Source organism: Cryptomeria japonica, chromosome 6 (genome assembly GCF_030272615.1).
Source record: "Cryptomeria japonica chromosome 6, Sugi_1.0, whole genome shotgun sequence".
Taxonomy (NCBI): Eukaryota; Viridiplantae; Streptophyta; class Pinopsida; order Cupressales; family Cupressaceae; genus Cryptomeria; species Cryptomeria japonica.
The window spans coordinates 2,177,006-2,189,786 of record NC_081410.1 but is presented as its reverse complement, the minus strand read 5'-3'; the positions used below and the strand labels follow the sequence as shown (position 1 = coordinate 2,189,786).

The 12,781-nt window shown below is 36.9% G+C and overlaps 1 protein-coding gene across 1 annotated transcript; it reads left to right on the top strand.

The window, feature by feature from the left end:
* The first annotated feature begins 9,165 nt into the window (after positions 1-9,165).
* On the top strand, positions 9,166-12,400 carry LOC131077518 (laccase-12). The gene is made up of 6 exons (XM_058015027.2): positions 9,166-9,296; positions 9,381-9,532; positions 9,628-9,872; positions 10,739-10,867; positions 10,959-11,885; positions 12,209-12,400. Exons 1-6 carry the CDS (start codon positions 9,195-9,197, stop codon positions 12,337-12,339), a joined length of 1,686 nt encoding a protein of 561 aa, XP_057871010.2. The 5' UTR covers positions 9,166-9,194; the 3' UTR covers positions 12,340-12,400.
* The last annotated feature ends 381 nt before the right edge of the window (positions 12,401-12,781 follow it).

The following is a 12,781-nucleotide window of genomic DNA, read 5'->3' as shown; positions in this document are numbered from 1 at the left end:
TTAATAAGATCAAAAGTTGCAAAACACTAATTCACCCCCCCTCTCAGTGTTCATTGATTCCAACAATTTGTTCGGCTTGTGAAAATCATTATTATGCTTATGGTTAGATAATATTTATCTTGCATTCATGCCTTCCATTATTTTATTATTTTCATTCAATGGGGCAACACTAAGTGACACCTTGATTTCCCTTTTTATTTGCACTTTCATGATCACACTTCATAAATATTTGTCCATGATTATCTAATAATGATATCTTTAGCACTCTCAAATGTTGTATCATGATTATATTATTTTATCCATACCTCTAATTCATTGTATCTTTTATGTGCAACCAAATAGAGAGGGGACATATATGCCAGTAAAGTTCTTAAATTGTTTTTTTTTGGGTAAGGATAGAATCATTATCATTCCAATGTCAAAGAGAAATTTACCAACCTTTCTAGTTTATTTTAATCTTTCACTTATAGTTGACATCCTGCCAAACTTTCCACATCTAGTTGGACCTTTGACACTTTATGCTTAGATGAAATCTCTTATCTTTCTCCTTCCTTTTTCTTTTATTGATATAAAAGTTTTGGTTTTCAAGAAATTTTAGTTAGTACTGTTGGTGTAAATAATTATTCATCATGGATATTATTACACTTTACTTAAGTTAACTTAGGATAATGCATCTTTCACTTATAGTTGACATCCTGCCAAACTTTCCACATCTAGTTGGACCTTTGACACTTTATGCTTAGATGAAATCTCTTATCTTTCTCCTTCCTTTTTCTTTAATTGATATAAAAGTTCTGGTTTTCAAGAAATTTTAGTTAGTACTGTTGGTGTAAATAATTATTCATCATGAATATTATTACACTTTACTTAAGTTAACTTAGGATAATGCATCTCATCATAGTTTGGATATGAGACACTTACGGAAGTGTGCACATAGGGATGTAGCTTGTAGGAGAAATTCCACCTTTTTTGGTCTTATCTTGCTGTTACACTCCACATACGGTGGGTCATCCACCTGTTGTGGAATATTATATTATTTCTCCTACCTACCCTTAATTTTTCTTACCTACCCTTGTTTCTCATTGAGCCACATGTCATGATTGTGTGCTCACATATCCATATGGCCTTGCCTATACAAGCAGACCCATATTCATTATATTGGTTAATCCAGTTGATCATTTGTATATTGATGAGAATACAGTTGTTCTTGTCATACTTTTGTCTCTCTTTTGTGCTTTTCATTGTGCCCTTGGTCTTGGAAAAATCTCACATGGTATCAGAGCCATTGGGGCTTCATTGATTGGTTTTGGGAGACATCTTGGAAGGCTTCAATTTTTGGATCTGAGGTACTGCGTAGTTTTGGAGGCATCCTAGAGCATTTTTGACCTCACCATTGCGTTTGGGAGGCTGTTTCAATAAAAAATGAGTATAAGGTTGACCTATTTTGGTGAAAGTTGGATTTTGGGTGTGGAGAAAAAAATTGCCAAATTCAGGCGACGGTACGGATTTAAAAAAAAAAAAAAATTTCAAAAAAAAAAAGACGGGGGCAAAGGGTTTTTTGTAGGGGTCGTACCCTGCACAACATGTAGGGTTGTACCACCTACAGGCGGCGATGTCCTCTCCCCGTCTGGAGGCATCCTTCCCGACGATGATTCCGTTTCTAGGTGGCCATCGACACTGACACCACCTCCCACCAACGCCCCTACTCCCGCTGACCACCGATCGCCTCCTGCCATAGTCGCAGATCTAGCCATCGACGGTCCTGACAACCACCACCTCCTGCCAGCCACTACCGGGCACCGGTGACCTAGCCACCTTCGGCCACTAGCTCTGGCCCAGCTCGCCGACCACCGGCAATAGCAGACCGCCGGCCACTGACACTGCCATTCTGATAGCTGATAACCTCCCACCAAGTGGAACCTTTCCTAGGTGAATCCACGCCCACCATGTGGCAGTAGGCCACTAATTCATGGAAAAACACATTGCCACATCATCTGTATCTTCAGCGCTCAATCAGCACCCAGTCAACCACCATGTCAGTTTTTCCATACTGTCAGCCAAGGGGTGCGATGACCATTTTGATAGTCATCAGGCCATCAAATTTAACACACTACTTTGCTGACGTTAGCATCTTTTTGAAAATAAAAGACCCCTCTCCGTTGAGCAGTTTGGTTTTTTGGGTCAACTTTGGAGGCTCATAACTTACTCAATTTTGCTCCTTTTTGGGTGCAATTTTTTTTTTGATTTGGACTAATTTTTCATGCTCTCCATAGTGGTATGGTTATTTTCTGATTTTGGTGCATAGGTTTTTCAGAATTTTCAGATTCTCTCAGCTGTACCTATCTAATCGTCGATTTTGCAACTTCAAAGGCTTCGTTTGAGCTCATACGACCTCCTTTTCAGGTGCCGTTTTATTTGAAAGTGCATATTTTTTTGTCTACTTTCATAATCTATGATCAGTTTTTAGAGATTTTGAGTGGATATTATACTTTCAGATATTGGTCTTCTTTGGCCAACTTGGTACTTGTAATTTTCTTGGATCTTAGTTTAGATATCTTGCATTATTAGTTTGAGTCTCCTTTGGCCTTATTGAGGTAGTTGTAAAGTTGAAATCAGGAGTCCACTTTGCCATTTTTTGCAAGTGCCCCATTGTACACACACTAAGTATAAAGTTCCAAATAATCTTTTTTTTTTTGGGGGGGGGGGGTTCTTTAATTGAGTGAATTTTGGGGGGAGTCTTGTGTGATTGTGCCTCTCTTTCCTTGTGCTCTTTCATTTTTTTTGCTACGAGTCCTCATAAATTTCCACCTTTAACTCCACATAATTATGCATCTTGGAAAATTAAAACATGGAGCAAATTAATGGAAAAAGGACTCACGCATTACATAGATGGAACAATAGCAACACCACATGATCCTAATGATTAGTTAGAATGGCTCACTAAGAATTGCATGGCTCTTGGAACTTTGTGTAAGTATGTATCAGATGACCTCATTTTTCACATTGAGAAGTGCTCAACAATCAAAGAGGCTTGAGAAATGTTTCAGAAATTGTATGGTCAAGTTGATGATATCAGAGGTTACAAGATTGACAATGAGCTCACCAACTTAGATCCCAAGAGTTTTGATACATTCAAAGATTATTTCACCAAAGAAAATGAGCTAAGAGAAAAGATTAAGGATTGTGGAATTGAAAAAAAAGGATGCTCAGTTGATATTCAACTTGTTGGACAAGCTTGCACCTGAATATGCAGCATTTGTTTCTAGCTTCCAAACTCATCGTTTGACAGTGGGGAGTTCCTACACTATGCCTACATTTGATGCTTTCACAGAAATGTTGATATTGGAACAATCTAAGTTGTTGAACATGGGCCTTCTCAAGTCTTCAAAGTCCAAGGCTTTGGTGGCTAATCAAGGAAGTCAAGGGAGTCAAGGCAAAGATTCCAACAAGAAGAAGAGGCAATCTAAGTCAAAGCCACAATAGGAAAAAGGATAATCATCCTCTCCATCACAAGGCAATTTTTCATCCTCGTCCAAGAACGGGAATCCACCTAAGAAGGATAAACCAACTTGTGCTTATTGCAAGAAGTATGGTCATGATGAGCATCAATGCCATGCCAAGCAATTTGATGAGTTGACAAATCTTCTTAAGAAAAATAACATCACCTTGCCATCCGCCTACAACAAGAAGGATTCATCTCCTTCATTTTCCTCATAGTCTAAGGGAAAAGGGCAAGTATTTGTGGCTACAACAGGCTCTTCACAGCAGTGGATACTTGACTCAGGTGCCTCTTATCACATGGGTTCTATAAAGGAGTAGTTTTCTTAATTAGAGCCATCAAAGGTACCTCACATTTACACAGGTGATGATACACAAGTTGAGGTTGAAGGGAAAGGTTCAGTTGACATAGATGATAGAACATTTGAGAATGTTCTTTATGTTCCTAACTTGTCTACCAATCTTCTCTCTATCTACCAAATCACTCACTATGGGAATGGGGAAAAGGTTGAGTTTACACCTGATTTAGTTGTGGTAAAGGAACTTAATAATGATGTCTTGGTAGCAGTGGGACAAGTCAATGACAACTCAAGACTTTACTCATTCTCCCACTTTGTGCCAAGTTATCCTTCTAGGGCCTTGCTTACTCATTCAAATTCAGAAAGTAAGCTATGGCACGAGCGGTTTGGTCACCTCAACTACCGCTATCTTCATTAGCTCAACACTAAAGACATGGTTATAGATCTACCTCGAATCATTTTTTTAGAGGGTGTATGTTTAGGATGTTCCATGGGCAAACATCTCGAGGAGAAGTTTGATAAGGGGAAAGCTTGGAGAGGTTTGGAAGTTCTTCAACTTGTTCACAATGATGTAGCAGGTCCATTTCCATCACCTTCATTTAGTAAGGCCCGCTATGTCCTCACCTTCATTGATGAATACTCCTACTTCACTTGGGTCTACTTTCTTATTCAAAAGAGTGAAGTATTTGATAGATTTCTAGACTTCAAGGCTCATGTGGAGAAGCAATCAGGGAAAGTGGTCAAGATTCTTTGCACAGATAATGGAAGGGAATATGTGAATAAAAGACTTGAGGATTTTTGTACATTTGAGCGGATTGATCTTCAACATTCCATTGCTTACACTCTGGACATCAGAACGAAGTTGTAGAGTGTAAGAATAGAACTCTCAAAGAAATGGCTAGCTGTATGATACATGCACGCTCTCTTGATCCTTCCTTTTGGGCAGAGGCTATCAGTTGTGCCACACACATCCAAAATCAGGTTCCTCATAAAGATTTGATAGGTATTACTTCTCTTGAGGCTTGGGTTGGTAGGAAACTGATTGTGAGACATTTCAGAGTCTTTGGGTGTCCAACATGGGCTCACATTCCTCCGTAGAAATGCAAGGTATTGGAACCTTAGAGTAGGCCTTGTCTTTTTGTTAGATATCCCAAGGGTGTTAAGGCACATCGATTGATGGATCCTGAGACACATGAGGTTTTTATTGAGAGGAGTGTTCATTTTGAGGAAAACTCTCCTAGCTTAGCCTCTCTACCAACTCCATCTTCCTCCTTTGTGGATATTGATGCTAGTGATTCAGATGATGAGACTCCTTCAACTTTGACTTGTAGGATTATACCTCCACAAGGTCCACTTGCAGTTGAGGAGCCTCGTTCTCCACCTCCACCTAGACCTCATTGGGCTCGACAAACACTTGAGTCAACGGGTTCTCTTGTTGGGGATCCTTCAGATACACGGAGGACTCGATCACAACATCGAGACCTTACACATGCATACATTGCTACCACTTCTGATCCACAAATATTTTAGGAAGCTTCAGGGGTTCCTGAGTGGGACCAAGCTATGGAGGAAGAGTATACTTCCTTGATAAGGAACAACACATGGGAATTAGTCCCTCTCCCTAAGGGGAGAAAGATGGTTTGATGTAAGTGGATCTATTGGACCAAGTTTGTAGTGGATGGTAGTGTGGATAAGTATAACACTCGACTTCTTGCGAAAGGTTTCTCTCAGGTTCCAGGTGTTGACTATGTTGAGACCTTTGTGCTCGCAGCCAAAATTAACTCCATTCGCTTGACACTTGCTATTGCCATAGCTCATTGTTGGGCTGTACATCAGATGGATGTGAAGAGTGCTTTTCTTCATGGGGATCTTGATGAGGAGATTTATATGGAGCAGCCACAGGGTTTCATCCAGGATTCTTCCTTGGTTTGCAAACTAAGGAAATCTCTCTATCGCCTTAAGCAAGCCCCCAGGGCTTGGTACACTAAGATGGATTCCTTTCTTCTCTCAGCAGGGTTCACTAGGTGTCATTTCGATCTGAATGTCTACATTTTGTGACAAGATGACTCTCACTTGACACTTGTGCTCTATGTTGATGATTTAATCATAAAAAGGAGCACCACATCCATCATTAGCAGGGGTCAAATCTGCTTTGCATGATAGATTTGCTATGACTGACTTGGGTCTTTTGCACTACTTTCTCGGGATAGAGATTTCACAATCACCTTCCGGGATTACACTATCATAGCCCAAGTATGCTCTTGATATACTTGCATGCTTTCATATGGCTGATTGTAAGCCTTCATTGACTCCCTTTCTTTTAGGAGTCAAACTTGAGGCTCAGTGCTCTTCTCCACTAGTTGATGCCACATTGTATCGTCAGCTTGTGGGTAGTCTCATCTACTTGACTCACACACACCCTAATATTTCATTTGCTGTTGGCATGGTTTCCCGCTTCATGTAGGAACCACATGAGCTTCATTAGAAAGACACCAAACTCATCCTTCATTACATCTAGGGTACACATCACTATGGGATTCACTATGCAATAGGCATGAGACTTCGCTTGGTTGGTTACATAGACTCTGATTGGGCTGGCAATCTTGATGATCGTAAGTCTACTTCAGGTTACAACTTCCACCTTGGTTCGGGCCCCATTTGTTGGCAGAGCAAGAAGCAACATGCTATTGCTTTCTCTTCGACTGAGGCTGAGTATCGAGGGGTTGTTAACGCAGCGACTGAGACCATTTGGCTTCAACAGATTCTCACAGAGTTTGGGTTCACCACTCCATGACCGAGAGTTCTGCATTGTGACAATCAGAGTGCTATTGCAATCTCAAAGAATCCGGTCTAGCATCAACGGACCAAACACATCGAGATTCATATGCACTACATTTGAGAGCTGATTCAAGAGTAGGTCATTGATTTACAGTATTGTCCTACAGCAGAGTAGGTTGTATACATATTCACCAAACCTTTCACTGAGAGTAAGTTCCAGCAGTTGCGAGCTCCCTTGGGGGTGCTGGATGTCTCATTAGGGGGGTCAGTTGACTTCTCCTTTCTCTCTTATGGGGGGGAATTTTTCCTCTATGAGGTTTTGTCCTTCTTCTTTGAGAGTCTTTTGTACATCCATCTCTCTTTTGGGGGGGAGGGTTTTCTCCCTTTCTCTATTTGTGAGAGATTGCATTGCATAAGCTTGCTTGCATTTGCATATTGTACATGGGTACCTATCATGGCCTCATAGCCAGGACCCATCTTGCATTATTGACTTGAGTCTTCATTCCGCTAAGTTGCACTTAAGGGGGGGTGTTGGTGTAAATAATTATTTATCATGGATATTATTACATTTTATTTAAGTTAACTTAGGATAATGCATCTCATCGTAGTTTGGATATGAGACACTTAGGGAAGTGTGCACATAGGGATGTAGCTTGTAGGAGAAATTCCACCTTTTGTGGTCTTATCTTGCTATTACAGTCCACATTCGGTGGGTCATCCACCTCTTGTGGAATATTATATTATTTCTCCTACCTACCCCTACTTTTTCTTACCTACCCTTGTTTCTTATTGAGCCACATGTCATGATTGTGTGCTCACATATCCCTATGGCCTTGCCTATATAAGCAGACACATATTCATTGTATTGGTTAATCCAGTCGATCATTTGTATATTGATGAGAATACAGTTGTTCTTGTCATACTTTTGTCTCTCTTTTGTGCTTTTCATAGTGCCCTTGGTCTTGGCAAAATCTCACAAGTACCTATTTTTAAATATGTGATAGATGTTGCTCCTTATATTCTTAGTTTTTTGGTGGTGTGTCCATTATGAGTTGATTCCATGAATCCTCATAGTATTTCACATGTAGATCAAAGTGAGTATAAAACATAATGGTGAGAATTGAATACCTATTCCCTTTCCCTTATTATTTTTGGTCTACTTTATTTAGAGGTTCCTTTTGCAATAAAAAGTCCACAAGTGGCATAAATGCGTAAAATTTAACTTATAACATTATCCTAGGTTATTTCTCTATTATCATGCTCATCCCTAGGAACTTGCTTTGATATGAATATCTTCTATTTTCAAACTTATTCTTGCATAAGGTTATATCACTTTAATTGTCCTTAAATTCTTGCCTACTATCTTTCATAATTATTTGAAATCTATTGAATTATCTCACCTAGGGGCTTGTTCAAAGGAATTAAATCCTTGTGTAGCAAGTCATGTGATATTTTTGTAGACACCATTCTACTTTAGACACAAGTAAAATGAGCCGAGGTGCATCTATTATCATCATCAATTTTTTGCTACTTCACTTTTATAGATCCAGTTCAAATTTATGCCTTGGATTAGTTTTGTAGACATAGATTAGAAATAGAATAATGTATAATCAATTTGTATCTTTTGAGACATTCATTTACACAAGACAATAATAAATTACTTATTAACAACATCTTCACTAATATATTTCTCCATCCAAAATCCAAGTAAATATCACATTAATTCTATTTTAATTCTCTAAATTTAATTTTACATTTATAACTCTAAACCTAATTCTAAATCCCACAATTTACTGCTATGCTTTATCTTATATATTCTATTATACCCTATGAATATAAAAAGAAACATTTTCCAATCAAAATGTTCACATCATGACCTAAAATTTTCTAATGATTTGGTGATTACCCTTTTAATGTTTATATCTATTAATAGGTTCACATCATAACCTAGAATTTGGTAATGTGTTGGTAGTGGTATTACTTTAAAGAAGAATTTCCTTATATTGAAAATATTGGTGTTAGCATGTGAGAGAGGTATTGTCCACAACGGAAATACATGTTTCTATAATGAACTCAATCAATCCCTCAATTCCAACCTTATGCCACCTAATAACGCCTTATAATATCAATATAAAACATTATAGACTCCATTTAATTGGACAAACATACCATCAATTACTGTAGACTCTTGATTTTTCCCTTGAACTGACAAGTAAATAATTTCAATTTTCTGCATGAGTACAAACACGACTGTAAACATAGACTGTATAATATATGACAAATTTATTGTCAGCCTCGTGATTTGTTTTGGATTGTATTGATTTTGCCACAGGACAAATTTGAGTCTTCAAATGCAATGGATAAAGAAACATATATAGATGTGATGTAAAAATGATAGAATGAATAAAGAATGGACTCTGCCGTGTTCAGTATACAAATATTATTGCAATTGGTGGAATATAAGCGATTACGTGCCAGTGTTAAACATAAATTTGCGTGCCCGTGGGGAAATCCAATCAAGTTGGTTTTCCAATATTATATACAAGATCTCTTGATAAATTATAAGCTACCCTTTTTTTATATTGCCTTATATTTGAAAACTGATTTTTTTTTTCAATCATGGCAGGGTTATCAAGTGTGCTGAAATTTGGGTTTCTTGTCTGTTTAATTTTGGTATCGCCATGGTCAGTGTGTGCATCTATTGTGCACCGCAAATTTACAGTAAGCAGTTTTCTGTAATCCACAGTATAACTAAGCGTTATATTAAGTTTGAGATCTAAGTTGTGTTTTTTAATGGTGTTACAGATTGGAACACAGAACGTGACTAAAGTGTGTAGCACTCAGATGGTTGTAACAGTGAATGGACGGCTTCCCGGCCCGACTATAACTGTTCATGAAGGGGATAATCTTGTCATTGAAGTGGAGAATAATGCACCATATAATGTTACCCTGCATTGGTAATAAAGAGTACTATTCAAATTATTATCTGTTCAAGCTTTGGCTTAGTGTTAAAATTATAGTTGAGACTATTTTGCTGTTTATGATTTTGCAGGCATGGGGTAAGACAGTTGAAATCCTGCTGGGCAGATGGACCAGCCTACGTAACGCAGTGTCCCATTACTCCTGGAAATAAATTTACCTATAATTTTAGTGTGACAGGACAGGAGGGGACGCTGTGGTGGCATGCACATATTACATATCTGAGAGCTACTGTGCATGGAGCTTTGATTATTTTACCTCGGCCTGGAAAAACGTACCCATTTCCCAAACCAGATGCTGAGATTCCTATTATTTTAGGTAGGTTGCTATCTGCACTCAAATCCCTTTTTTTTCCTGAAATTCTCAGTGAAAGGTCTTTGTGAATGTTGAGTAAAAGATCTGTGTTATCTGTCAAGTTTTGATGTGGTTGCTGCTTTTATATATGGGCCTGTGTCACTAACAGAGAAGACTGCTAACCTTATTGGTGGCATGGAATAGCATCTGTGTTTCTGTCAGCGAGTTCCTTTAAATAATTAAAATTAAAAAATACATTGGTTATATTTTTTCATTTATTTAGTATTTTGTTTAAGTTTTTATATAGTAAATTTGATGGAGGTTGGGGTGACCATATGATTTATGAAAGAATAATTTAATAATTTTAAGATTCAATGAACCATATCATACTAATATATATTGTATTTGGAAAAAATGTTTGTTGTCACAATTATGAATATAGTATTTTTAATATCTTATAGTATTATTTTGGTACTTAGTTAATTTTTGCATATATTTACATATGTTATGCATTTATAAAAATGTTTTGACTGATTATTATATAAGTGACAACTTTTGCATATATTTGTATACGTTATGTATAAATTTCATTTTACTAAAAATAAAGGTACAAATTAGTAAGAGTAGTAGTTCAATTGATGGAGTACAATTGATTTGATGGTGGCCATGATTTGTTCTTTTATTAAACCATTCATCATACTTCAAACCTCTGTGATATGATAGCCAAAAGATTTCCCAATAGATGTCATACAATCCTTCTCAAACAACAAAAATTAAATTAAAAATAAATAATTTAGAAACAAAATCTTAAAGCTTTATGAAATAGACATAGAATATAGACTATTAAAGTGGATTTTCAATTTAATATTTATTTTGGTTATGGCATGCAGGTGAATGGTGGAATGCCAATGTGGAAGATGTAATAGCAGAAGCTGTTAGAACAGGAGGTGTGCCAAATGATTCAGATGCATACACCATCAATGGCCAACCAGGAGACTTTTTCCCTTGCTCTGCAAATGGTTTGTTAATCACTGCACAATTAGTTTTAAAACTAATAAAAAATTATAGTTTTTCAGAGATAATTATTTAATTAATGAATTGTGAATGCAGAAACCACGAGGATTTTGGTTGAGAGAGGGAAAACCTACCTACTGAGGATCGTAAACTGTGCCATGCTTCATTCATACTTCTTCAAAATTGCTAACCACCTAATGACTGTTGTAGCAGTGGATGCCGAATATACAAAACCATACAAAACTGATGTATTGCTCACAAACCCAGGGAACACCATGGATGTTCTTATTACAGCTGGTCAACAGTCAGGGCTCTTCTACATTGCTACACGCGTCTACAATAGCCTACCTTTAGGCACTGATTTCTTAAATACCACAACAACTGCAATATTACAATACAAAGAATGCAGTAATACTTCTGTTCCTGTGTTGCCCATTCTTCCTGCATTTAATGATACTGCAACAGCAACAAAATTCAGTAGCAATCTGAGAAGTTTGAATCCTTCAGTACCAAATACTGTTGACGTGGAAATGCTCATAACAGAGGGTTTAGCACTCGTAAGTTGTCCAAACAATTCATGTGCAGGTATCAATGGCGATAGAGCAGTTGGAGCCTTTAACAACATTTCATATGTCCAGCCAAATATCTCTATATTGGAGGCTTATTATTTTGGTATAGATGGAGTGTATACCACAGATTTTCCTGATAATCCTCCAACAGTATATAATTACACAGCAACTGTGCCATTGAGTCTTTGGGAACCGGAATTAGGAGTAAAAGTAAAAGTTCTGAAATTCAATAGCGTTGTGCAAATAGTTTTTCAGAATACCGGAATCATTACAATACAGAATCATCCTATACACCTTCATGGGCATAATTTTTATGTCTTGGGGCAAGGCTTTGGAAACTATAATGGTAAGACGGATCCTGCAAAATTAAATTTGGTGGATCCTCCGTTTGTGAATACTCGTGGAGTTCCTGCTGGTGGGTGGGCGGTAATTAGATTTACAGCTGATAACCCAGGTAAGCTAGTTTCAACTTTATATAATATCATTTAAAGTACTTGTGATAAGACTTACAAAAGATTAGTATCTCCGTTTGGAATCAACCAAGATTGACCCATATTTTATTTCATGCAAGTATTTCATAAGAATCAAAATATAAATGTTAGACTTACATGCCATGAACTATAGTATAAATAATTCACTCACATTTGTTGTATTTAAGCCTGAACTATTGAGCCTTCTCCTTGATCACCTATCCTAGTAAATGTATATATCTTAGTCTCAAATGGCTATTACTTCTTTCCAACCGATTGGCATTTTGTTTATGTGGTTATGTAACAGGAGCTTGGTTGATGCATTGCCACTTTGAATCTCATTCAGAACTTGGTCTTGACATGGTATTTGTCACAAAAGATGGGCCAAGAAATTCAGACAAATTGCCAGCACCTCCTTTTGATCTACCCAAATGCTAGATGGATATGTTTGCAATCCATTCTATAACTCTTGTAAATTAAGAATCATGCTTATGTTACATGCCATACATATATTTACATTCTTTCAGTAAAGGTCTTTCTAAAATTAGAGATGTATTGGGTCTAGTTTTGTAGGTGCTCTTATCATTTATTTGGTATTGAGAGTAGTATTTATAAAAAATTAAACAAAGTTAAATTAAAATAATACATATGATAATAAAGAGGAAATAATGAAGAATTGATAAATTAGTAAAAGTTTTTGAGAAAAATATATAATTTTTAAATTAATGCTCATACATTATAATTTATCATTACAAAGAGGATAAAAAAAATTCACAATTATAAAATCAACTAAAAAAGAAAGATAAAAAATTTTAAGGAAAAAAAAATAATGGAAGGTGATGGTTACAATTATAAACTTTGCTAATGCTTAGAGAATAAA

Coding starts and splice junctions, on each gene's coding strand:
- LOC131077518 (XM_058015027.2), top strand. CDS start 9,195: ATGGCAGGGTTATCAAGTGTGCTGAAATTTGGGTTTCTTGTCTGTTTA. Junction 9,533..9,627: donor TATAATGTTACCCTGCATTG/GTAATAAAGAGT, acceptor ATGATTTTGCAG/GCATGGGGTAAGACAGTTGA. Junction 11,886..12,208: donor ATTTACAGCTGATAACCCAG/GTAAGCTAGTTT, acceptor GTTATGTAACAG/GAGCTTGGTTGATGCATTGC.